Source organism: Neolamprologus multifasciatus, chromosome 7 (assembly GCF_963576455.1).
Source record: "Neolamprologus multifasciatus chromosome 7, fNeoMul1.2, whole genome shotgun sequence".
NCBI lineage: Eukaryota > Metazoa > Chordata > Actinopteri > Cichliformes > Cichlidae > Neolamprologus > Neolamprologus multifasciatus.
Window position 1 is genome coordinate 48,144,472 of NC_140445.1, and position 27,970 is coordinate 48,172,441.

Below are 27,970 nucleotides of genomic sequence, written 5' to 3' on the forward strand. Positions count from 1 at the left end.
ACAGCATTTGAATGAAATGATTCATAACACTGTAAACTGGGAAGATTTTTAATAATAGTTCACAAAAATACTACACAGTTGCTCCAATTACAAAATATTATGTGAACATCTTTAGCCAGAATATGATCTCTATACATTAGTTATTCCATCTTTGTTACAACATATACAAGTAACGGGAAAAAGCTTACTCTTAGTGACTTTTGAAAACAAGCCAACAAAAGCTGAAGCGTAGTGACCCTGTTTCTATAACCGGAGAGTATTCCAGCTCGTCTTGTTCAAGTATATCGTGTTCATTAAAAAAAGAAAAAAGAATAAATAAAATAAACACAGCACTAAAATAAGAGAGATATTGCACCATTTGATGGCATGTACCAAAAATGTAATATCATGGCAAATATCTTAATCATGCTTACAAGCACATTTGCAAATACACACTTATGAATGCCAAAATATGCACAAACAAAATAAAAACTAAACTGTGTTTCAAATACTTTTCATGCTTCAAGATATATAAATCTTATCACATATATGACTCGTCCTTTGATCCTGAGGTGTTAAGTGCAATGTGCATTATTTATGTTTCTATAAAAGAGGACTGAGAAGAGATTTACAACATTCAGGTGTTTTTATTGGCTGAAATAATGTGTCTGATTGAAACGAGATGACAGTCAGATCATACTGTTCTTCTTCAGTACCTCCAAGTACTGTTGCGTTGCTCTGCTAACTGGGTCCAACTCCCTTCTGGGAGATCCCACAGGTGACATACGGGCAGAGGCAACATCCAGCTCTGCTGTGGCTGAGGACCAAAGACAGATCACAGTTACATCTACATGCAGGTTCTGGTTCATAAGAGACAATGCCACTGTGCTTTTGTCATCTCTCTAGTGTCACAGCGCTCACCATTGTTTAATTCCTTTGTTATGCTTCTATCCAACTCACTCTGCATCTGAAAAAAGAGAAAGCTGTAGTTAGAAAATAAATATGGTCTTAACATTAAGTATTAAGACATTTTAAGAAACAGCAGACACATGAATAACATTTTGCACAATGATTCAATATTACAAACATTGAATAGTGGAAAAACACTGCAAGAAAGTCAGTGCACGTAAATGAAACACAGCAGAACATGCCAAGCATGCAAGCTGCACCTTCAGCCGCAGTCACACAGCTGATCCTCTAACATCTCAAAGCTGTTGGAGAGCAAACATTTTCCCCCCATGGTGGCCACTAACTGTTGTCTGTGCCTGTGTGACTGGTGCTTTAAGTGCAGTGCTGTGTAATAATATTGATATCAATGATACAAAGAGTGAATTATAAATTTAAACAACAAATTTTTTTAAATTAAATGAAGCTTTTTGGCTACTTTTTTGTAGCCAAAAGCACATAAAACCTTTAAGTTCTCGTATCCATACTTCGTATAATTAAAAAAAAAAAAAAGACTGATGTAGCTTCTGTGACGCCAACCACTGGATTCTCAACATGATTGTTTCTGTTGACATCCTTTTTGCAAAAAAACGAATGTGAAGAGGAGGGAGGGAACTGAGAAACGGCACGCTATCGCCATCTTGTAGCCTTTAGATAGAATTTAAGGCACTTCTTAATTGGCTTAATTTTTCTGACCCAGAAGCTACATCTTTGTTTTATAATGACCAGGGTTGGATATATGCTGGTAATATTTATGCCTGTCCTACCTCCTCAGAATGCAAATACAATAGTTAGTGTGTTGTTGTGTCAGACAACAAATTGGCACATCTATTGTGACTGATTATTCATTTGATCATGATCTTTATGATTCTTTGTATCTTAATCGGCTGTTTCTGTCCTTTATCACATGCTTGGAATAAGGCGCTGTATGATAAATACAGATCATTTGGGTTTCAAAGCAAAATATACTCATATAATATTATACGAGTATGAAACAAAGAGCCACATTATCTCTAATCTACTAAACAAATAAAGAGCAAAGAGAAGTCCACTGAAAGCAAAGACGTTTAAGATGTCTGCTGGCATACTGACTTACTACACAGTCACAGCTCATAGGTCAAATTAAACGATTTCTATGATTTTTTTTTAGTAATTTTTTTCTTCACATTTTTGAAACCCCAACACATTTTTATAGTTAACCATTAACCCTGGTAATATTTTTTGTTTTATTATTTTAATGCTATAAAAATTACTTACATTTGACACAACATAACATATTTTATATTAAGGTATTTATAAATACCTTAATTTTCCTTTACCTTTCCAAATAACCCTTAACTGGGTAAGGGACAGAGACAGAAATCTCAGCGGATTTGATTTTTAAAAAAAATCCATTTCCCCCTGTGCTGATCCCAAACATTAATGTTTGCTGGGAAAAAGAACCATAGTAATCCCATGAGCAAGATAGAGGAAAACAGTAGCCAACTGGACTGAGCTAAACACATCTACACACCTTATTATGAGTCTGGTTGAAGAGAGGAGAGGTGAGAGACAGACTTTTGAGCTAGAAGCTAAAACAGTGAGAAATAAAAGAAGATCAGATGTAAAGTACTTTCATAGTAGCTAGAGACAGAAACTGTGCAAGAGGAGGAAAAGGACAGAAAGGAGGAGAAAAGTATAAAATTAAAATAGCTTTAGATCTATAGGAATGTTTTCTCTCAATCTAAAATAGTTGAGATAAAACACCTAAACAGCCAGAGATGTTCTCTGCAGTTATGACAACATAACAACACACTAACATGGGAAAAAGCAACATTTCTGAATGCCGCTAGTTACAAAATAACACCATGGATGCCATTACTATGAAAATAAATTGGCTCAATATAGATAACTAGTCTACAGAAAAAAACAATTCCCTGCAATCGTCATGAGTGAGTGAGCGCGCAGATTAATGATTAATGCCGACCTTGGCTAAGTAGTCCTCCACCCTGCTGTTCTGTCCCTCAGCCACAGGGTTGAGGAGAGAGAATCCCAGACCAAGATTCCTGTTGAGGGGCCCAAGTGAGGCTCCATAGTTGGCTGGTGAAGCCAAAGAGCTAAAGTCAAGTGGCGCTCCAAGGCTGCCATTTGTGATCAGTGACCTGCTGCGCTCATTGAGCAACTTGGAATTGGCTTCTGCAAGCCGACTGTTGGCCCTGCGGATGGAAAACAACAAATTCAAACTCCCTGCCTGATCACACCAGCTGACTGCATCTACTGATTTAATGACATATTCAGCTTTAGACACAAGCACTGATTTTGAAAGTATCACATGGAACATCTGGTAAGATGTTCTGACCTCTCTAATTTAGCAGCCAGAGACTTGCGTAGGTGCAGTTCTTCTGTATATAGTTGGCGGAATCTCTCAAGCTCTGTGCGTGTGGACTCGCGTTGGTTAACGCTCTCCTGCTGGGAAGTGCGGGCCCGGCCCAATTCCCCCTCCAGCTCCCGGATTTGCTGCTCCAGCTGAGAGCGCAGGCTAGCTTCATTGGCAGCTTTAATCTGATCGAGAGCTTCCTGTGATGCAGCCTGGGACTGGAACAAAAACATAAACAAATATTATAAATCAGATCTCTAGGCCATGTCTTTTTACTATTTTTAATTAAATATATGATTAAATCTTTGCATAGAGTTCCACTTTTTATGGAAACTGGTTACAATGGACAGGCATATAGTAATCACAGAAACCATGTACATATGTCATTCACACACCAGCTACATTATCATTATCACTCATTCTAATTGTATTATGCTCATTTTTAAAATGTATTTATTTTAGGTTTTTTGTATATGTGTTGCCGTTGTGCATGCTGTAGCTTGGTACCTGGAGGAACAGGTTAACCTGCTCCAGCTTCTGTTGTACTTCTTGGCGAGCTCTTTCCTCTGCATCGCGCCGGTACTGCTCCACGTGGCTCTGCTCAACCTGAGCAGTCTCCATTCGGCGTCTTAGGTCCAGTACCTCTTCCTCCAACTGCCTCTTACTCCTCTCAAGCAAATCATTACTGTGGCTCATACTCTTCAAGGAAGTCACCTGATCCTTGAGCTCCTCATTCACCTTCTCTAGCTGTCTGCGAAGAGATGCTTCCTTCTCCAACTGCACCTGCAAATCGTCCACCTGAGGACAAAGGGAATGCTTGAGGCCAATGTTTGACAGCTGATGTATAAAGCTACATGTAGGAGACTGACGCTAGAGCCATAGCACATTCTGTAAGATATTGGGTAATACTGGAAAGGTTTAAATCTGCTGTGTCAGATGGACAAACCCTGTCTTTCATTCGCCCAAAGTGCCCCTCAGTGTGTCTGCCCAGATCCATCCGCATGCTGCTCATAGGAGAGCCAAACTCAGCACCACCAGCGTCTTGATCTCGCACTTTCTTTTTTGCAGTCTTCAATAAGGTTCGCAGCCTTAAATCCATAAACACAAAGTCAATTTCACATAGAGAAATAAAGACAAAGCATTTATCAAAACAAACCAATCCAATGATCTGACCTAAAACTGAAAATGACTACAAACATCAATTAAAGCATAAACTTCATTAGTAAGTCATTTAAGTTGTGATTTTCCTTTTTAAAATTAGGCCAGTTATCATACAACAAAGTTAAGGTAACTGTATCCCACAAAAAACAGAGATGTTTAATACAAACTCAAATACAAATCATAAATCATCAGTTAAAGAGAAAGTCTTGTTATAAACAAAAATTTTGTCTGGGAATTTAAAAAAAAAAAGCACATCCTTACTCCGGATACAGACACTGGTGCACCACAGTCACAAAAGCAAGGAAAGGCTGCAATCTACTGGATCCTAGGTGTACCTAAACAGCACAACAAGGCACTGCCAAAGGTAAGGAAGGCATGAGGAGAAAGTTAGGGGTCACCTGTACATTTCTTTTTGAAGCTCCGTGTTTCTCTTTATCTCCTGATCCAGACGAGTATCAACAGCTTTCTTCTGCTCTGCTATTTTCTTGGCTTTCTTCTTTTCGATCTCCATCTGCAACACAAACAACAGCCAGATAACTCACGAGTCCTAGATCTCAGTTTTCATAACATTAGGCTGTGTACAGAGGTGTAAGCTTGCTGACCAGGCTGTTCAGTTCTCCTTTTTCCTTTTCAAGTTCTGCCAATCGTACTCCCAACTTAGAGCGGCCCTTTAGCTCCTCCTCCCACAAGGCCCGAGAGTCCTGGGCTGTGTGAGAGAGCAAGCTCTGCTTCTGGACCTGAAGAAGTAAAAAAGACAAAAAATATATATATCTATTAAACAGGAAATTTTTAGATGGGAGCTCCTGTACGTACGTACATAAAGGCTTTAAAAGGGGAATAGAGTAAGAAATTGAAAGCAACTGTTTTAATAGTGAGGAAACAGAATATGCCACCAACCTCTCTATTCAGTTGGTCTTCCAAGGTCATCTTACTGCTTTGGAGGTTCGTAACCATGTCCTCCAAGTGACTTCGAACCTACAGAAATGAGAAAAGCTTCTTAAATGGACACTAACGATGGATTTTGGTTTTTTAGTGACGCTGTTACACTTTTCTTCATTATTTTGGAAAGGAGAAAACTAAAGGAAGTAACATGCACCATGCAACCCAAGAATACACAGAGTGGAAAACCCCACACACCGAGATCAGAGTAAAGTGAGAACATTTTGCATTAGCATTTGTTTTTCAGACAACAAGAAGAACTCAACAAAACCAAAGATATTTCTTCTCTATTTGCTTATTTTTGAATTCCTAGTGTAGCAGGAATCCTCAGTAAGCACCAAAAAACTTCATCCAAATACAGTCTGATTTCATTACTTATATTATTTTGGAAACTATAAAATGTAATCCCACACAGGAAAAGCTAAGTCTACATCCACAATACCAACCCCTCCTCCAGGTGAGCAGCCAGATAGCTGGAAAAAGATTGCAAACCTTAAAATACAATAATGATCCACTGCAAAAACTAGTAGATATGGCAAATTATGAACACCCTGTGTGTGTCAGGACTTTGACTACTCACCGCGGCAGCTTCCTGAGCTCCTTTCTGCAGTGCATCAATTTTGTTGGACTGTTGCTTCGCAGCAGCTTCTAGTCTGGCATTCTCAATCTCCAGCCTGACAGGACATAAAAGATATGGCTGATTAAATTATAATATATATTTATTTATGTGTGATAAGGTTGGCTTGTTCTATAATACCAACTATGTTATATTTAATGTTTGTATATGTGGTATCTACTAAAAACTCAAATGTATATCTGGATAACATGTGTTGGTAGGTACCTCTGCACAGCATCCTCCAGCTGTTTGATCGTGGTGTCAGAAGCAGCTGAGGTAGACAGCGCCTCCTGGAGTTTCTGAGCAGCAGTGGAGAGTTCCTTTTCCCTTTCTTCCAAACTGCTCTTCAGGCTGTTAATACGTCTCTCTGCCTGTACATACTCATCCTCACTTTCCTCTAGCTGCATGACAGAAACCGCATCCACATCATCAGCTTCACCACACCATTGCCCTATACCCTAAAAATATAGATAATAAACCATCTAATTTAAGTCAAAGTTGAGTTGGTCTCATTTCCCACTAATACCTTTCCTTTGAGTCTGTCCAGGTCTTTGAGCAGCCGAGTCTTCTCTTCCTCCAGGTCATTGCGATAGCGTGTGTTGACCTCCAGAGAGGCTTCACTCATTGACAACTTTTTGAGTGAGTCGGCGAGTTCCTGCTGCAGCTGCCTCAGACTAGTCTGTGCACACAGAATTCAGAGAAAGGGAGGTTTTGAAGGGATGCTTTAATTGATATGTGGAAGAAAGGCTAAAAGTGGTTCTGGAGAAGCAGTAAGGTAATCTTTCTTATTCTCAGTCTTACCTCTCTTTCATTCTTGTCTTCCTCCAACTTGTAGACCTGATCACGGAGATCCACCGCCTTACTGGCGAGCTCCTTATTTCTGTCCTCCAGTAACTGTACCCTCTCTTCACAGTCAGAGCGCAGCTTGGACAAAATGTCACTGAAGCGCTCTTGGGCATCTGTCACAGCACGCTCCTTTGCAGCACCTTTGTTTTGGGCCTCTTCTAGCTGTTGTCTTAGTAACATGGCTTCACTCTGCGCTTGAACTAGCCGCTCTTGTGTAGCCTCTTGACGTGCTTTGTTACAGCTGACCTCCTCCCTGTGAGTCTGCAGAGCCTTTTCTAGCTCCTTGACACGAGCGACTGCCTGGTCCTTTTCCCGCTGTAGCACTTCCAGCAGTACGCCCTTCTCCGTCAGCTGCATGGTGTTACGATGAACTTCATTTTCCATGCTGTTTGCGTGGGACTCTGCTGTGGCCAACTTCTGGGACAGGCTACTGACTTCCTCACGCTGACTGGCTGATTCACCTTTAGGAATAAATGCAAGAGACAAATTCAAAATATCTAGTGAGCGAATCCTCTAACTGGTGTAGATTAATTGAAACAGCTGTCTCTAAATAAAACCTGACATATTCATATTCTGCTATTGCAAACGGGTGTGCCATAAGAGTGGTTCACATGGTTCCAGGAACAGAATGAGTCTGACAGAAAGCATAAAATACTTGCCTAGTTGACTAAGTGTGTGTTTTAAAAAAAAAAAATCTGATTCATAAAATTCTGTTGCTTGGTGATATTGATGGTCCAACTAACCAGTGAATCTGTCTTTGAGACGCTGAAGTTCCTCTTTCTCCCGGAGCAGAGCCTTCTCAGTTTCTGACTTAGATGCGAGACAAAGCTCGGCATCCTTTACAGCTGCAGCCAGACGAGCACGACTCAATTCAACCTCCTCCTCCAGTTTTTCGCGAATCTGACGTTCGTTTTCCAGACGGGACGTTGTTATTGCCAGTTCAGATTTAAGGGTTGTAACCTGGTTTTTGCAGTTGAACACAACTTGGGCCATGGTTTCATTGTTAAGCTGGGATTCCCGTCGTACCTCTTCAAGCTCTTCTTTCAGTATCTCCCTCGCCTCTGTAAGGTGGCTCTCGTTCAGACGGCTTTGAGTCTGCAAACGCTCAAAGTCTGTCTTCAGGAGGGTGAGCTGCTCATGTAAGGAAGCGGTCTGCTGCAGTAACTCTCGCTCCCTGTCACTGGCTTCAGTGAGCTGAGATAAGACCTGTGGACGTCAGGATTTCCAAATGTATTAAAAATTGAATTTTTTTAAAATCCTTAAGACATTTAAACTAAATTTTCAAAACCTAAAGGCAACAAAAAAAAAGTTCTAAAATGATGATTACTTCACTGCTTTTGATCATGTTTCTTTTGTTTTCCTCCTCTATCTCTTGGTTCTTCCTCAGATGGCTGCTCAGAAGATTCTCCTGAAGGGTGCGTGCACTGCGCTCCTGAGCCAGCAGTCTCTGCGTCTCATTGTGGGCCTGTTCAAGCTAGACAGATGACGTGTCAGACAATAAATAAATGCACCAATAACGTAAAATACTGAAAGTCATTATTACATCAACATTAATTTAAAAAAATGTTATTAATTAGTATTAAAAATAATACCATGCCAATTACATAATCATGTGAAAATAAAAGTAGATCTGAAACAAAACTAAAACAAAAGAAATACTAAGAACTACCGCTCACAATTTACTGCCTAAATAAATAATAATATGGTGCAATATGTCATGTGTTGTTTTTTAATTAGATATTTAATACTAATTTTAAAACCTTGTAAGGACAAATTCATGTTTGCTATATCCTGATATGTCAAACCTGAAACAGTGTGTACTTTTTTTTTTTCACATGATTGAATTATGGCTTAAACAGTTAATACAATGACAACGGTAGTAAATACAATAATTATAATAAAATAAAAAACACATTTTCACAGTTTCACTTTCACACAAAAAAACGGAATTTAAGAAATGTACCTGTTTCATGTTGTTAACGAGTCTTTTAATCTCTAGCTCGAGGTTCATGTGCACCTTCTGCATTTCCTGAATTTCTTTCTGATGTTCCTCATCCATCCTCCTCATCTTATCGGCAGCGGTACTGTACTTCATGGTGGTGTGGCGGTGATTCTCTTGTTCTTGTTTCAGCTGAAATCTGCACAATGTGTCAGTCATAAAGTTCAAGTCAGTATTATCAAAATAAACAGTAAGAACATTAAAAAGATCGACAAAGCTGTTCATGTTGTTCTATGGTCAAGACTACCTGCTGAAGTTCACCCTTAGCATGTAGTATACAATCTGATCCTGACTTTGAACCTCGCCTGCCTTGTGTGCCTTATACAATTCAATTGTGGTACAATATTGCCTCAACACCAGTTTTGTTTTTGTTTTCTTATTGTGCTTGTTTGTTTGTTTTTATTTACTTTACATTGGACGTTTATGAAAGTTTATTAAAATGCTTCTTTACATGCCAATGAAGGTGATTTATATTTTTCTGTAGGTGATTATCTGGATGGAAAAAAGTGTGTGTGTGTGGGGGGTTGTTTCCCTGTCAGCAACCCCATGAGCTGAGATGGCACTGACTAGGACTGGGTATCGTTACTGATTTCTAGAATTGATTCGATTCTGATTCACAAGGTCCCGATTCAGTCCACGATTCGATTCAACTTTGCCTCAGACAGTCTTATCAGAAGTCATTTAAATAAATAAATTAAAAAAAAAAAAAACTGCGGCTGACAGCGCTGTAAACAACAGTAGACTGGTGGGCAAAAAGCAAGCGAATAATGCAGAAAACAAAAATTTGAGATGGTAAACTGTTCTTAAATTACACAGAGAGAGAAAGAGTTGTGCCAAAACAGCAAAAGTAATTGACGATGATGTTTACGTGAAGCGAAATGTGAAGCGTAGTTTTGATCTTCTTTTGCTGCTGGTTCAGTGAATTTTAGTCGGAGAGCGACAAAACCTGCAGCATCAGAATCTGTCAGATGTTGGCGTCCAGCACCAACGGCATGTATGTGTACGGGGCGTCCCGTCAGGTGAGAAAGCTGACATCTCACTGGTTTTGATGCGTTGGGTGCGCGCTTTGTATTTACATCTTTTTGCAGATTCCTGCTCTCATTTACTGTTTCAGCTGTTTGGTGGTTGTTGACATAGTTTTGTGAGGTTTAACCTGAGAGTCTGAGTGTCAGGGAAAATACATTTATATTTAAAAAAGATTCAGATTTAATGAATTGATATCGCGTTATTTAAGCTAAAATCGATTTTAAATCAGAAAATCGATTATCAAAACCCACCCCTAGCACTGACCAATTAATTGAGTCTAAATTTATTCTGAAAAAAGGGGCAAAACAGTAGATAGGAAGCTGTAAAGCAATGGCTACAGAGTGCTCCAGTTTTTTGAAAATAAATAAAATAAAATAAATGGACTTATTTATTACTTGAGATTTGTAACTTCAGTCTGTAATTCCAACTGCACCCGCTCCATGGCAGACTTGGCATCTTTAATGTCCTCCAAAGAGCTCTTCAAGTCTCGTCTCTCAGTTTCCAGCAGGACCACTTTATCAGTCAAGTACTTATGCCGATCCTTTCCCTTCTTGATGGAGCGCTCATATTCATGGAAAATGTTCTGCAGCTTCACTACACATGTTGAGTCTGTGACACACAGCAGATGGAGGCTGGATGGGAGTTTCATTATGTTCACGGCACACAGAAGGTCTTGCTTTCAAAGGTAGGTTACATATAAACAACTTGTGTCACAAACTCCTAAAAAGCAAGACTTATTAGTTAACTTATGTGTGGAAAAAGGTGAATCAGTACCCAAAGTTGCTGAGTCCAGTTTCTTAATGAGGAGGGAGGCGTGACTGTAGCCTGTAGCGGGTGAATCAGCATCATCTGTGGCTGTGTCTGAGGACTGAGTGAGTTCATCAAAATCTTCTGCCATTTCCACCTCTTCACGGTCCTGAATATCAAAACAATAAGTAACATTAACATTACTCATTTTCTGTTCACTGTGTTCAAACTTTCATTTCAAGGTATGAACTGGTGTCTTACCTTATCTTTCTTTGGTCCACTGGCTGCCAAACTGAGCGAAGAAACGCAAAGAAGAAGAAAATCATGTCATTCAGAAAAATAATGTGGATGTTCCTTAATTCTGAGACAAGTTATTGGAAGTGTATGTGGTATAATGCAGTACACGATCCAGTTATAGGAAGGTAGCAGTTAGTTTAAAGAGTGAAAAGAATAAAGAACAAATGCATGCTAATCATCAGCAAGATCCAACATTGTAAAGCTTTGCTCAGACTTAAGGCAAAATGTTTGTCACATGGGTTTTTTTATTCAAGCAAATTTTACCGCTTCAGTGATACAAAATTATCTGGGTTTATTTCTAACAAATCATTAATGCTGAAACATGATCTTATAACGTGTCAATAATAACGTGCCCCTCCTTTTTATTTTGATGTTTCTTGTATAAAATGTACAAATATACAAGGTTTATTATATTAAGTAGTGCAAGTTTTACAAAAACTATCCAAAAAACCTTCAGTTTCTGCACCTAGACTGAATATTTGACATATCACACCTATTCAACGCAGCACACGGCAGATTTGTGCTGCGTGTATAATTTATTTTGCGTTCAGTCTGAACATACCTTACGGGTTAGTGACAGAGAGGTAGAACTGATACATATGAGGGCATACTGTATATATACCTTCCTTCATCATCCGACACTTCACTTAAAGTGCCATCGTCAAACACACAGAGAGGATCTCCATTAATATGTGTGTTGGTCTGAGGGGCTCTGCTGCCCCGGGCCCCTCGGACCAACTCTGACTGTAAAGTCTCCACTACAGCTTGCTTCTCTTGTTTGTGGCTAATGCAGGTTAGCTGGACTGGGAGATGCAATTGCACTGGAGCCCTGTTGGTGCTACAGAGAGCAATAAATCTGATAATCAGCAACATGTGGCTTTTTAAATGCAACAACGTATAAATTTTTAATGGAAAAGAAAAGAAAAAAAAAACTTTGAGACATCACAAAACAAAAACATAAAACTGGACTCTCTCTGTTAAAAGAAAAAAAAAAATCAAAAGCCCAACATCTGATTAGAGGATTGTGCACGTGTTGCTTTGAAATAAAGGGAGCAATCGTTAACATCTACTGACGATAACTGTGAATCTACAAAGCAAAACTGCACATACCTCATGGCGGCCTCGGGCTGCTGGTCCTGGTCAAGTGCTTCAGCTTGATTTGACATGCATCCTAAGCTGGTCTCAGGTTTCCCCATACCAGTTTCCTCCAATGCTATTCCACTAGTAACCTGGGAAGTACTTGATTTTTGTACCTCAACCTCGATTTCTGTTCTCCCTTCTCCAATCTGAGGAAAAAACAGTAAATATTTGATAGCTGGCCTTTAGACATTTACTCTAACTGTAACAGGTTTGGTCCAGCCTTTTAAGACGCATTTTGGAGTTGGTACTTGTTCACTTTGTCATACATAATTTAGTGCCACCCTTCCCTTTGGAGACCTAACACCTTTAATGTAATTACAAGGACATATTTTCCATGCACTGCAATGCTTGGAAACTAAAATTAGAAAATGTCATCAACTTTAAATAAAGAGTTAAAGTTCGTATCAGTTTCCACAGAAAAACAGCAAATAACTCAAAAGGCTGACCAAAATACAATCCTCATACCTCTTAATAAAGACAAGCACAAAGAAAAACTGAAGCATTGCATGCATAAAAAGACAATAAACAACAACACATTTATATCATCACTATGGTGATTCTTTTTAGAGCCAAGAAGGCCTCTATTTATTCAAACCTCATACAAAACCTAAAAACAGAGAATTCATACAACACCGATGTAACATGCAAAACTCATGCAAAGCAGAAAGCTAGACATAACAAAAGAAAACACAAGACTGCTCTTTGTGTAATGTCAAAGTGCAATCAAGAAGGACAATCGACAAAATGGTACCAGATGGGTGGGTGTACTGAAAATGAATTTCAAACAAATCTTCAATTCTACCTTTTTTAAGGTGTGTTAAAGACACCAATATTCATTGAGAAACATGCAACCTCACGTCTACTTGAAATGAGATCTACAGACAACATATATGACATGGAAAATCTTACAGGCCCCCCAAACACATATGCACACACACCTACGATGAACGGCCACTTTGAGCCCTTGGAAACAGGTGAGTAAAAGAAGAAAATGAAGTATATGAATGACATGAGAAAAAGAGAAAGCGAGGCGGACAAAAGGAATTATGGATGGGGCGGCCATCCTCTACCTCTTTCTGAAGTTGGGCTTTTTCTTTCTCCATATTGAGGAAGACAACCTTCAGCATCCCTACCTCAAGTTTAAACTTTTCCATGTCCTCTTCCAACTTTTCACCAGAAACACTGGGAACAGGTGCTGAACGTCTGAAGGGAGGCTGACTTATACCAAATTCGTTGAGATCGTCTTCTGAACTTGCAGTATTCTCCTCAGTTTGACGTAAATCAGCACGGCTTGTGACGGTGCCATCACAAGCTGGTTGCTCCTTCATCCTGTCCTCGCATAAGGAGTTTACATTCGATTCAGCTGCAGAGTCCTCTGGTCCAGACTCTCTCTGCTCAGGTATGGTGATAAGGGCAGTGCTTCTTGCTCTCGCAGTAGGACGCTCAATGACTTCCCCATCTTCTTCATCACTTGAATCTTCTTCTGCAGAGGCGGATCCAGCTGTGGCCTGTTCTTCTCTGATGTCATGTCTTGATTTAAACAGTTCTCCAAACTTTTCTTTTAATTCACCAGCGACACTCTTGAAGGTGGACTTTACCTCTCTTTTCTCCACCTCTACCCAGAGCTTCTCATAACGTTTTTCCCATGGCACGCCACCGCTTTCTCCAGCACTGCACTGATCTCTAAACTCGTTATCCTTTTTTCTATTGTCAGATTTATTTAGATCTAACTCACTTCTATCTACTGCATCATCTTTCTCCTTTGATGGCATGAGTGGACATAAAACAAAGAACAGACAAGACAAAAATGCAAAAACCGAGACTTGATAAAATATTCGAGAAAATATTCAGGCAACAGTGCATTCTTATTCTTCTTTATAGAAAATACTCATGTTTACAGGATTATTAAATAACATACTTGATATCTTGACTGACTCTTTTCTTTTTAGACTCTAAAACTGAAATAAGTGATTTTTGGCATGGTAAACATGCCAGTAGTGAACATAGTAAAGCTGTCAGGAAACCATATGCAGTCAAATAGAATCAGCAGCTCAAATCAGGATGTCAGACATAATAATGTGTGTGCCACCTGCAAGCCTGAAAGAGGCAGTGGTCTTTCTTTAGAGTATAGGATAAATTCCATTGTTGGGGTTGTGTCATTTTATTTGTCCATGATAATTCCAGTATGTTTTTATGAGATATAAAAATGTCATTTTGCAAATCATTGCAATAGCATCATACATTTATGTTCCCTAGTGTAGCTATAGAGAAACAGCTGCATGTGGGAGATACTTCAACAACCTCTGACAAAACATAGCACTTATACTTTTTTAAACTGCTGCTGCTAAATGTAGAAACAACTTGTTTTTCAACATGAGGCAAAAACGCACCACAAGGAATAGATACCAGCAGCTGATGGAGTGTAAACAAAGACTCCACCAAGTATTGATGGAGAACTCAGTAGATGCACTCCATGTGGCAAGAAGCAAAATGATTGAAATGCCAGATGTGGTTACATGGAGGAAATTGAGGGCTTTAAGCAGCTGCTTAAAAAATTTGACCCAAAATGTGACAATACTGAGCAGCTCCTGATGAGTTATAAGGTAATACAAGTTTTTTTGTACTTTTACCCAACATGTCCAGGGAAAACACTACCTAGACTACTTTTGTACATTACATTTACGCTGTGTCACTGGATATGATACTGTGTCACTGCTAATGCACTATAATGCTGTTACGGCTGGCAACTTCATTCAGCAGATCCACAGTGTTATCCACAGTTAAAAAATAAATAAAAAATAAAATAAAATAAAAAGAATGGAAAATGCTCTTTATTGACTTACACTTATAAATGCTGCAAACATCAATAAAACATTAATTTTGGTTTAAAAAATATTTAGATTTTTCTTGAAATATCATGATGTAATTTTGAGGTTAATTTGAGGCCAGCCCAATGGTGTTAACATATTTAGTCTACCAGAATTACAAATGATCTAATGATGAAGCAATGTCATAAATATGTGTGAACAAATTTACCAGAACATATCATTTCGTGCTGTTTATTCCTTTGATTAGGAATGCCTTGGTACGTTTTATTTTCCATGTCTGAAACAAAAATAAATCAAGAGAAATACTTAGTAGGGATGGCCATTTTACCACTATTTCTCACCTTTTGTTGCTGCTCCTCAAATTCTGTGATAATTTCACTGTCTTTCTCCATCAGTGAGGGGTCAGCAGACCCTAATAAAGAAACAGTGACATCAGACAAAGCAAAGGGCACAAGTTCATAAAAAGGCAAGGCTAAAAAGACCAAAGAACCTTACTTGGTTTAACCGTTGCTTGAGGCTCAGCCATATTTTGTAGTGGATTGTCATTTTCAGCTGTTTTGCGAGATGTTATGTTTTCGGTTTCCCAATCAGATTCTGAATCAGAACGAATAAAAGAGGCAAACCGCCAAGAATAGGTTAGGAATATATCTTTTTTTAATCATTATTATTCATGTGAATAATAAAGATGACAATAATAATCATCATAATAATAACAACAAGTCAATGTTTAAGAAGTTCTTGCTATGCGTTACCTTCTTCACTCTCTAGTTTCTGAGGGACCGTCTTCCGCGTACGAGGTTGGGGCTGAGGAACAGCTTGAGAGGGTGTGCTGGGCAGTCTCTTGTCTGGGCTGATGCTCTTCTGATGCGTCAGTGTTGCTGTGGCAACATCATCTTTGTCCTGGTCCTTATCAGATGAACTGGAGCACTCTGGAATTTTCTCAACTACAGGGGACGCAACCTTGTGACCACACAGGGCTCCCATACTGGCAGTACTGGCTGAATCCCAGTCCGATGCATCTGTCAAATTAATGCAGGAAGCTTTATATCAGTTCAACCAAATGAGCCTAATCTGTTGCTGAAGACTAGAGTTTACACTGGGAGAACACTGATGCACAGCAATGGAAAAGATCAGCGGTGGGCTGTTGCACTACCAAACTACTACTGGGGTCTCAGGGAAGAAATCACAGCTACAAAACTGTTTTTATGGCTATTTAGTTTCTTAATTTATCTTTACTGACCTGCTTTTTGAGCTTCAAAAGGTTTAATGAGAAAAATAAAAGATAGAAAACTCAGTATTAAACACAAGCCTAAAAAAAAAAAAAAAAGAAGTTTCTGATGGTGTGCAGCACAACTGCAGGCAGCATATATGTAATGATGCAAATGGTTACAAATTTGGTGGGACAAGGTTTTTGATGCTATGCTTGAGTTATATGGTTCTCTTAGATAGAGATGGGAGAAAAAGGAGAGAGCCTGGAGTGAGAAAAGGAAGCAAAATCTTAGGAATTGATGCAAGAATGTTCTGAAAATGTGTTACTGTAACTTGAGTCCAGTTATTGCTTTTATAATCCATGGAAGCTTTGCTTTCCATATTACACTATTTTGTTTTCAGCAAACTCTACAATGTATATCTAAAAAGCCTTGTTACAGCCTACCTTCCAGATCATCAACATCACCCAGACCAAGCTCTTCCATTACATCTAGAAAAGCGGAGCAAAGCATGGTGTTAAAAATCAAAAAGGTTTTCACAGTAACAAATTATTTCATTTGATTTTAAATAAATTCACCTGTCTTTCGGCTGACATCGCCTTCAGGCTTCCTCAAAACCTTAGGTGGTGCCCATTTTGCCCTCTCGGTCTAGTACAAAGGGAAAATATTATTATTTTACTTAACTGAATTACAGATAATATTATTTTTTTATAAAATAAAATGCTTAACCTACCTCTTTCTGTACTTTATTGTACTGATCGGCAGGTTCACCTTCAAGATCGTCATTACTGCTGCTGGCAACTGTAAGAGGCAAGATGACTTACTTACATTTGCCAAAACACAACATCTATGAAAAATCGAACAACATTGATGAAGCTGGATGAGTTTGCCAGAACTCTGTAAAAAGCATTCCCATGCAAATGAGCTCATTGTTAATTAGTATGAACATACATGCTTAGCCTTTAGAAAAGCATTTCAACTCCCAGCACAGTTTCATTGGGTAACAAGTTCAGCATCAGCCAATATGAATAACATTTAAGCCAAAATCTTGTGGAAAACAAGCAAGCTCAGTGCAACCCTGGGGGCCACTTATTCTGGCAAAATAGGGTTTATGGGCAGCAGGCAGGATGAAGTACAGTATACTGCATGCATTCTATTATTGTGATCATGAGGTGAAGTTCAGGCCTCTGGTATGGTTTGCATGCTGATCCTCTGACCTATAAATCAAGATATTCATACCCCCTCCCTGGCTGACTCTTGGCCTGCCTACACTCCTCCGAGGCTCTAGCACTGCCATCTTATTGCCTCTATCCCCTCTTACAAATGAGGGAACATATAACAAGTCTACAAAAGAAATGTAAAAAAAAAAAAATGTTGGAGGCTTTTTGATTGACACAAGTTATATTTTGCACTGCACATTCCACATCATATTAAAGCTTGAACCAGAACTGACAAAGAAAATGTACAAAGTAAAGCACACTTTTCTATACTTACGATCAAATAAAGTCTCACTGTTTCTGCAGCATGAAATGGTGCTTGGAATGATATGAAAAAAAAAAATCCAAAACAAATAAAGGAATTTACAAAGTAGACTTACTCTTTTTAATCTCTTCTCTCTCTCCTTCATTCTGACTATTTAATCCTCGTTTCTGCTCGTCAACATTCAGGTTTTCTGAGTGGGACTGAAAAATGAGGCTGGTCTGTGAGAATCAGGTTGGCAAACATTGGATCCTGCATGTCATTTAAAACTTTATCTTTACTGTACCTCAGAGCTCCATGAACTCTGGTCATCCTCACCCCCCTCTAGACCCAGCTCAGACAGGAAATCTGTTTAGAACATTAAGAGTGATGGTTAGCAACAGGACGAAAAAAGTCTTTTAAGTACAGCTTATTTCATATCCTGGGTCTAGTAATTACAGCTATAGTTTAAGTGTTGTTTTGTTTGTCCACAAAATTATACAAAACAAATTTGCTAGGCTGATTATTTAAGGTAAACTTTATGAAGAAGTGGAGCATTGCTAAACAAATAACTCACTAAATGATGGCAAAAATGTTCTTTAAAACTGCAATGTGGAAGGGTTTTTGTTTTTCCATGCATCCTTTATTCAGCCAGGAATGAGATACAAGATTTTTAGCCTCTCATAATAACATGAATCTCATCAGACAATACTGGAAATGCGTGCTGTACCAAAGTAAAGCAAATCAAGTACACCTTAAATTAACACCTGACCATTTGTCAATTACAGCTTTTTGCTGCGCCGCACAGCCTGAGGTTTCTTCAACAAGGAACAGTATGTTAAAACACTGCAAATTTCTAATGTCTGCCACAGTAGAAGCTGAAGATCATCACCTGTTGTTTAGAAACACATTGAATTTAGCACAAGATTATAACCAAGATGAAATCATACGCAAAGAGTGCTCACTTGTGTCTGTGCTGCAAAGCAACAGAATTAACTCATTCAGCCACCTGAACACGCACCACTAACTCTAGCATGACTAATACATGAAGGCCAAGGAAAAGAATGCAATGGCTGCTGACGTGAATCTCCCAACACCAACTCAGAGGTCGTCAACAAAGTGAGCCTGTGCAACACGTCCGCATATTCGTCCAGATCACAAAGGCGCACCAAAATCACCAACGCAAACACCAAACATTTGTCCAGTACAGACAGTGAGTAATGAAGGTTCTGGGAAATATTCAGCTTACTGGACAAAAGATGTTGTCCCTACACAGGGTTATTTTTTCAAATTGAAAATACCTGTATTGTATGAATCTCACACCTGTCATGTACTTTGTAACAAGTTTCATTCACATTTGCCATGTGTGCCATTTGCTCTACAGTGACTAGAGAAAAAGTCTGTATTGGCTTCTAAGTGATGGTATTTAGGAGACGCTATTTCAACACCTTCATTTCATTAAGTTGTAACTAAAAGGAATGTAGCATAATGTAAAAGTGAAACCCTGTTGATTTAACTGTTTGATTTAACTGTTTTAAGATTTTTTTTTTCTTCTAAGAAAAACAGTGAATTTTGATGCAAAGATTTGTACATTAGCAGGAATTTAGCACAAGGATGTGAAAGCAGAGTTACATTTACATGAAAGTGCAATAAAAGGTGTGTCTGTTAATAAAATCAATTAATAATTGTGACAAATTACTGACAAGTTAGCTACTGCATCTACTGAATCCTTCTAATCCTATTACAGTTCCCATTAACCATACATACTTTAGACTGAAAAAGATGCCAAAATAGTGTCTAAAAAAGAAACAAAGAAATAAGTAAAGGTCATGACTTAAAACTCTTTTACCTGTTTAGCTTACATCCGTCTACTAATGTCCAGTAATTATAGAAGGCCTGCTTGTGAACTAGGCTAACAGTGATTAGTGCTCACCTGCTGGCCTATGTTACATCCTCTTTGTGCTCAAAGTGGCAAACCCCCTGGGGTGCCTGTCTCTTACACACCATGTCTGGCAAGAGTGACAGCTTTGCAGCTCTGCATCTCACTTTTGAGTTATAGCTGGTGGACAGTGCTACATTACTGGACTGCAACATTCAATTGTACCGCACTACAGCTAAAATGCAAAGCATTTTTAAATAAATGAAATTTTTTTAATTGAAGTATTTAAAATAGGTTGCCAATATAAACACTGTCTATTTTTTTCTATTCATTAGGTATTTTGTGAGAGGTGACATTTTCATTGAGCAAACTTTGTAATGTCCAGATAGTTGTTAATAATGTGCTTTAAAGCAAAGACATGTAGAGGTCATGGATTAAGTCTCTCATTTTTATTTTGTACGGGATTTTACGGTGAAAACTTCAAGGATTTTTATTGCTTGATACAAAGCATCATTAGGTTAAGAGGTGGATCATCCCGTTTCAATGCAGCTAGCCAAGCAACAAGGAACCACCTCCTGCTTAAAAAGGCAGACAGTGAAAGTGAACAGTATCCTTGACTTTAACATAAAACTCATTGTTGGAGCCAGAGGCAGCACAAAGGTGATCCCCTTAAACTGATTTTTAGTTTTAGTCTCCTTATACTCCCCTGGGTTACTGGTTCTGTTACTAGTTAGCTAACACAAACTAATATGTCTATTGACCACAACCAACCAAACAACCCAGTGATGTACCATTCTGAACTGATACAATATGTACAATACAACATGTTTTAAAAACTTTAATTTTAAGCACTTATTTCATAAATTCAGCTTCACAGGCAGTGTTACACCTCTGTCAGTTCTTAAGAGCAGGACTCTATAGCGTAAATTAGCCTTTATATATTTAGTGAGGAGATATGGTAGAACCGTTACGTCGTGGGGTCCCTCTATATCTATGGGTCACTAGAATATGATGCTTTGAAAAGCTTTTAAAAAAGAGAGAGCGAAGTTTATGAATGATGGCATCTAAACTATGACGAAGTATTTATAAATTGTCCCCTCACATGGGAGGGGACAATTATCAATAATATAATATCAAATCGTGTTTTGTCTTATTTTTATTGTATTTGTTGGATTGAAAAGAAAAAAGAAAAGGAAAAAAGTTTACTCCCTAATCTTTCTTTAAAAACGTAGCTGTATTTATATATAATATCTATATAGTCTTGCTTTGTAACATTTCTGTAAATTGTGCAAATTCAGCAGTAATACTAATAAGTATGAAAATTTTGTGAGTCATATGCTATGGCCTTTGAAGTCACTAGTAGTTTCCCAGGCATGAGAGAGACTGGCACTAAAAGAATCCTGAATTGAAATCTATCGGAGAATCCTGCAACAATAAAGATTGTGTCAGTTTTGAGGAGTTTAATCAGATCTGACTGATTATACTACAGATTTGCTTCTATAAGGTCTTTGATCTTTGGTAGACTGGTGTTTTATTGCCATGGCGGAGTTCTAGGCACAGTACAGCCACACTCACATTAGACACTAATAGCAATTACAGTGCTACCCTACGACCGATCCAACAGTCACTTACAATAAGCACTTCTGCACAATGGTTTTTAGTATTGTTAACTCCTGTATGAGCATTTGCTGGTTCTGTAGAAAGTAACTCCTCCTTACCCCTCTTCTTCTCTTTAGAAACTTCGGCCTCAGGAGCAAGCGAATTGGCGTCACAAGACTCTCCACTTTCTTCAAGCTGATCATTCTCAGCTGATTCGTCTCCTTCTTCCTCCTCCTCTTGTTCCCCCTCTTTGTCATCATCACCCTCATCCTCTTCCTCATCCTCAGTGGAATCGTCCTTCTGTGTGCAGGAAAAAATGGAAATATTCAAAACTGTGCATGGTAAATCCCATTTTCTGTGAGTATGCATCCACAGGTCACCTTTTATATACATACAAGCTAAGCTAGGAACAAGGACGTAAATATAACTGTCTTAAAGGTCTTGGCCTAGCTATAGAGGACAGACTATTAATAGCCAAACTAAATGAGACAAACACAAGTAAAAATATTCCCGTTTTACCTGAATGCCAGAGCATATCATGTATATGTTTTCTGCCTCATCAGGTGAGTCTACATCAACGTCATCAATGTCAGTCTGAGGTAGTGCTTCATCTGAAAATGTGTTCACATCTGAATCACTGTGCCGACAAGCTGTGGTTTGATGTTTGATGGGTGGGCATGAAAATGTCTTTTCCTTTATTGGTTTTTCATTAATCTCCTCTGACAACACTCTAGTTTGGTTTTTAAATGGAACGTATGCAGTTAATCTAGCTTCATGCTCATCATCTGCATCGATACCTTCACAAAGGCCTCCATCAACAGTTTTATCAGAATCGTCTCCTACTGTGGACATTTTAACTGTAGCATTGACAAAATCGTACTGCAGCTTCTGGATCTTGCTGTCAGAGTCTTCACTCGTCTCATCATCTTTGTGGACACTGTATTTCTTAACAACCTCCAGCTTTTCTTCTTCCAGTTCAACATTTTCTGCAAGCATATCATTTTCACCGATAACTGACTGAGGAACCAATTCACCATCTTCATCATGCTGATTATCCCTTTTAGTGTCTTCTGCCACATTCTTGTGTACTGTAGCTGTGGACTTCAATTTTGAAGACAACAGCTTGGTTGAGCCGGGTATCTTCAGAATATCCTCACTGTGTAAAACATCACTGTCATTCATCGCAATTTTCTCTTGCTTTTCTGAGCCATTGCTTTCATCTTCATCATCCCAACAGCTTTCATCTTCTTCAACTTCATCATTCCCCAAAAGTTGGTTTTCATCCTCCAGTGCCGATGAAAGTACTGGTGAGGGGTCATCTGACTCTTTCTCAATACTTTCTCTGACCTCTTCTTCCTTAGACTCTAATTGCATCTCTCCGGTCTCATTTGCTTTGGAAACTGGTGACACCACTTCACAATTAGAGTTAGTGCCAAAATCATTTTGGTCTTTATTTTCAGAGGAATTCCACTCTGATTCATCTACAACTGCTTGGTTTCTGGACTGAGAAGAGGTTTGTGGACCTAGACCAGACAGTGACTTGTGGTTGTCTATAACCTCCTTAAGTGTAAAACATTTTGGAGATGCAACTGGTGATGAAGGATCCCATGGTCTATCTGGATGTTCTTCATTTGACTGGAGCAATGTGTTTTTTAAATGCAATAATGGTGCTTCTGGTGCTTGAACAGTGCTTTTCTGATCAAAAACCTCATTGCTTACCTCAGATATGTCAATATTACTGTCCTCTAATGAAGATCCCCATGAGGACCTAAGTTTCACTCCTGTGGAAACTTTGTTGTGCGATCCACAATCATCTTTACCATCAGAAGTACTGTCTGTGTTTTTTATGCCAACTTCAGGTAATACATTTGTTTGATTAGCAAGCAAATGTTTGTCCTCCTCATTATCACTGTCATTCCACTCCATATCACCACGATTCTGTTTATTGCCCCATGAGTCTTCATCATCCTTTTCTGTGTCTCTCTCACATTCCTTCATATCCTCGCCTGATGAATGAGTTTCTAGACAACATCGTGTTGAATCCTGGCCTGAAATTACGTTTTGATCCGATGAACTCAAATATTTCTTTCCGAGGCTGTCATCTTCATCTGAAAACTTAGATTCTACTCTTATGGCTGACACAACGCAATCCTCCACTATATGTAATGTGGCTGGAGTAACAAAGCTCGATGTCCCAGCAGGGTGCATGAGGTTGGTGCTTAAAGTCTTTGTTTTGGAATTTTTCTCTGAGGTATCTGCACTCTCACGTACAACTCCAGGAAATGTTTCACTCTTTAAAGTGATGCCAGTATCATGTGTGATCTGAGGGGCTTTAAATTCTGTAGTGCTAGCCACGCAGTTGCTATCATCCTCCTGATCCTCCTCTTCAGAGCCTTCTTCTTCTTCTTCTTCTATTTCTTCTTCTTCCTCGTCCTCCTCCTCTTCCCCTTCATCACTTTCTTCATCATTTTCTTCCTCTTCATTAGACTCCTCTTCTTCATCCTCTTCATCGTCTTCCTCTCCCTCTTCTTCGCCATCCTCCTCTTCAGAGTCATCTGCATCTGAACTTCTTTCTTGAGACAATGGTCTTGATTTAGTACCCAGAGGTTGTTCAGAGTGTTTTCTTTTCCCCTGTTCAGCTGCACAGCCAGCTTGTTTTAAGATTTTAGGGAAAAAGACAAAAATCTGTCAGACACAAGCATGTAACAAAGTTTCAACAGAAATTTTTCACCTTTCTGTAGTGTGGAAGCGGAGTGGAAGTCATGTGGGATGCACTGGGAAGGAAGGTAATAGGAGTGGGATCTACTGGATGCTGAAGACTTTTGCTGGATGACAAAGCCTTTGGGAGGGATGGGATTCTCTGAACTCTATTTTCACTTTCTGGCTCAGAGTCTGAGCCACTCAACGATGTGTCAGCTCGTGCCGAAGCTACTGGACAAAGAGGGATAGAAGGTTACTACCTAAAACTACAAACTATGGATTAAAAAAGGCTGAAAGATTCTTGGTACCTTCTCCCTTTTTAGATGCAATTATTTTGCTGAGGTCAACTTTCAGAGGTTTCTGCAAGTCAGAAAATTAAATAAAAGTCAGGGCAAGATTACAATAATACAATATAAAAGAAGAATGAGTAGTTCCAACCTTTTCAATTAAAACAGATTCATCATCATCTGATGATGATGGCCAATCATCTGCAGCCCTTTTTGAAACACTAAAGAAGAGGAGGAGGAAGAAAATGGTCATAGCAAGGAAGTCGGCTGTAAGTATAAACTGTAGACAGCATTAAGAAATTAGCTCACCGACTTAGTGACTCCGACTGAGAATTATCTTCAAAATCTGCAAGAAAGCAGGAAAACATATTTTCAGCTCAGCCTGATCTGAAACAAATTATTGAAGTAATATTTCAATAAAACAACTTTTTAATGGTGAAATCTTTAGAAGATTTAAATGTTGGCACACACACACACACACACACACACACAAATTATATATATATTTATTCACCACATAACAGTGTCAGCAGATGTATTATCATTCAGTTATCCCTCTAATTTGCCCCAGTGAGTTTTTGTTCTTCATTGATACTAGCTAACATGAAAAGTCATGAAACTGCGATGTGAGAAAGTGAAATTTATGGGCTAACCTAGTTAGTGTTAGTGTCCCTGTATTTATTAAAATATTTGCTGTCACTGTATTGCTATTTTATTTTTTTAATCGAGCCTAAGAGGCAGCAGGAAAAATTGCATTTCCAAAACAAATTTCCCTATATTTAATAATCATCCCCATAGCTGTTAATGGTTTTAAAAAGGGGACAAAAAACAGACAGATTTTGCTAACAAAGTCTAGCTAAGGAAAGCAATACCTTTCCCTGCTTCATCTGCTCCATGCTCTAGAGCCAGTCAAGAGGTAATGCATGAGGAATAAGTAAAATGACCAAAGTCAATTATTAATAGACATGATAATAATGATTTTCAGTCGCTTTGATGTGATAAAATAAATTGCATACCATCTCTGTCAGTGGCTGGTCCTCCCAAAGAGAAGCCTGCTTCAAGATCTTGGGAAGGAGCGCTCAGCATTTTTTTCTTCTTCTTGCTCAGGTCTTGATGTGATAGGGAGGCCCTGTCCGAATGCTGGGTATCATGTTCTATGATTAGGTGGGAACAACTGACAAGAAGAGAGGAGAGACCTAAAATGTCATAACGTCATGACTGCTGAGAAACTTTAGCAAACTAAGAGTTAAGGAGAAACATTAATAAATTATTAAAATAAAATAACATCCAAAATAATTTATTACAACCCATTTGTGGGCTTCGGCTATTTAGTTTCTTTCATTTCTGCATTAAAATCCAACATAAATGTATAAATTACAGAAGAAATACCCATATACAAGCACAAAGACATATTCTTTTGAAAAAGTGTGCTTACGAGTGATGCCCATTTATTCCTGCATAGTTATCAGCTGAACATCCTTTGGTATCCTTTAGTGTGGTATCTGCATCAAACTGCAGGAGCAGCTTTACCATACAGACTTCGCCATTTCCAGCAGCTATCATTAATGGGGACCTGCAGGTAAAAATCAATTGCAGCAACATGTTCAACCATGCCAAATAATAAGTAACACACATTAACATAATCCAAAGTGAATCACAAAGGTGTCATGGCTTAACCTTTGATCTTGATCCACAGAATTCACATCAGCAGTTTCCTTGAGGAGAAACTGAGCCATCTCAATATGGTTCTCTCGCACTGCTACTATCAAAGGCGTGAAACCCTCCTAAAATATAGATTAGAGTTAAAATCACAGTTAAAATTCTTGCCCACTGGACAGTGCTTTCCATACGCACTCAAGAGTATCCTGATGTTCACCCTAAAGCAGACAAACTGCAAAGTAGGGGACAGAAAGAAAAAAAGCCACCTTGTTCTGGGAATTGATTTGAGCCCCATGTTGCAGCAGCAGGACAGCAGTGGGGACGGATGGGATGTTTGCCGCTAAATGTAGCGCCGTATTGCCATTGATGTCCATCAGATTAGGGTCAGCATGATTTTCCAGCAGTATGCTCACACAGTTGTCATGCTGGCCCTGAACCGCCTGTTATTAGATGAGAATTAACATTAACGGGCCAAAACAAGACGTGAGGAAAAATGAATTTTTACAATTTATTAAGAGTCACCAACTTGAAGCACCATCATCCAAGATTACCTTCATTAAGGCAGATCTATTTTGATTGTCACATAGGTTAAGCTTGGCTTTGCTCTCAACGAGGAAGTGTACCACCTCGACATGACCACTAGCACAGACAATATGCAGTGCGGTTCTGCAACAGTAATAAAAAGAGTGTTACATATGCAAGCACTGTTGTTCTAACAGACCTTACCAAGATTATAGGTGTTTTACAACTTTGGTTAGCTGTTTCTTCAGGCCAAACTACATTCATTTTCAATTCACTCACTTCCTTCTGACACCTACTAATTGTAGATGGTAACTAGATCCTACCTTGACACATAAGTGGAAAAGAAAAAAAGGCAGTGTCATGTATGGCAGCGTTATGCTAACATTTAAGTGAGTGCCAAAATCCAGAAAATGCAAAAATATTTATTAGTGTTTTCATCCCCACTTACCTGTTCTCCTTGTCAAGTTGATTGACATCATTCTTCTTAGCCAACTGCTTCAGCTTTGCCAAATCACCCGCTAAGGCAGCCTTGTGAACCTTCCCGAGGTCCTTGTCTTTCACTTCATAGCCAACAGAAAGCCTGCTTGCACTGTCTGGAGTGTCGGACGGGTGTTTTTTCTTTTTAGTGAAGCTGAATATCTTCTTCATTGTATATGGCACTAAAACATTACTTTAGCACCTGTCGCTACCTGCCACTCATCTGGAGGTCAACCACAGCCGACACTCCCATCCCTAAAATAAGACGTTCAAAGCGGATTAGAAGCCCTTGAAACAGTACTAAGCACTACAGCGTCGCTTATTATAAGGTATAATGCAACCACCGATATACAGAATTAGGTGGCTTTCGCACGTTTACTCTATAATAATCGAGTGCATATATCAGAAGGCAATACGCAACATCGAGTACTTCATCGCGGTGTTGGATGACAGCAGAACTTAGCTGTCATGCTAACGACATTCTTTGAGTCATACCTTACACAGAGGATTCCTTTAACGATAAGGTATCGTGAGTAAGCTGCTTTTTACGAGATTACGATAAAGCAGAGAACCTGTAGTAGACAGCGTTAGCTGAGGTCGCCGGGATTTTTTTTTATCATGCGTTTAGCTAGCGTTTGAGATTAAGAGCTGTTGCCATGGTAACTGACTGTACAATTGATACGTAGCTGAGGTTTTCCAATTTACTACTGTTCAAAATTGCCTAAACCTATTTTTTTGTAGCGCAGTTGTGTAATACTGCTATATTACTGCATGTATTATCACTTCAAAATAAGTTATTGTAAAAAATATATATGCATGTAGCTTCAACTGGCTCGTTACTGCGCCTCCCACGTCGTCACTTCAGCATTGATGCAAACCGCCACATTTAAAATGAATGTGTGGTAGAGTTGAGCACAACATGGATTGTCGCTATACGTCTGAAAAAAACATAAAGACCATTTTCAGCTTAAAAACACCCCACTTGTGCACGCATACAACTCAAAAACTATGGTTCAACCTTAACTCGGCTAACACAATGCTAATTAGCTAAGACGCTGAAAATCAAACCTGATGTAGATAATTGGTTAACTAGAGCAAAGAAGACGAATAATGTATCTGAAGATATTACACCCTACTTAATGCGAGCATGCGTGTAACTACAGCACACGAAGTCAAACACTAACCTGTTGATTGTCAGACTCAAACCATCACAGACCTAGACGAAAGCGAAGCAGCTCACAAAACCTTGCTGGTTGTTGGGGTTTTCAGGTAACCAATCAAAAATGAGCTGGGTGCAACAAT

At 38.9% G+C, this 27,970-nt stretch overlaps 1 protein-coding gene across 14 annotated transcripts; it reads right to left on the reverse strand.

The window, feature by feature from the left end:
* Positions 1-32: 32 nt before the first annotated feature.
* On the reverse strand, positions 33-27,970 carry LOC146515178 (alanine and arginine rich domain containing protein). 14 transcript variants are annotated; one of them, XR_014875185.1, is made up of 47 exons: positions 27,853-27,970; positions 26,640-27,606; positions 26,221-26,335; positions 25,936-26,109; positions 25,688-25,794; positions 25,446-25,583; positions 25,027-25,184; positions 24,883-24,909; positions 24,320-24,356; positions 24,162-24,231; positions 24,032-24,083; positions 21,543-23,677; positions 21,143-21,323; positions 17,853-17,914; positions 17,685-17,769; positions 17,327-17,431; positions 16,821-16,888; positions 16,666-16,735; positions 16,534-16,578; positions 16,120-16,131; positions 15,632-15,898; positions 15,375-15,473; positions 15,221-15,291; positions 13,185-13,811; positions 12,022-12,197; positions 11,534-11,749; positions 10,876-10,906; positions 10,642-10,783; positions 10,263-10,476; positions 8,806-8,980; positions 8,170-8,316; positions 7,586-8,048; positions 6,798-7,303; positions 6,523-6,675; positions 6,222-6,397; positions 5,961-6,054; positions 5,827-5,853; positions 5,339-5,416; positions 5,044-5,178; positions 4,840-4,952; positions 4,227-4,368; positions 3,788-4,078; positions 3,263-3,498; positions 2,891-3,119; positions 2,438-2,495; positions 901-946; positions 711-796 (listed from the first exon to the last, which is right to left on the reverse strand). XR_014875185.1 is itself a non-coding variant. In XM_085167183.1 (46 exons), the coding sequence occupies exons 2-46, from the start codon at positions 26,837-26,839 to the stop codon at positions 669-671; spliced, it is 8,820 nt and encodes a 2,939-aa protein (XP_085023309.1). In that variant the 5' UTR covers positions 26,840-27,606; positions 27,853-27,970; the 3' UTR covers positions 33-668. The 14 variants fall into 14 exon arrangements, 13 of the variants coding, with proteins under 13 accessions (XP_085023309.1, XP_085023310.1, XP_085023307.1 ...); XM_085167183.1 differs by lacking the exon at positions 2,438-2,495 and having other exon boundaries at positions 33-796; positions 21,543-23,674; XM_085167184.1 differs by lacking the exon at positions 2,438-2,495 and having other exon boundaries at positions 33-796; positions 4,846-4,952.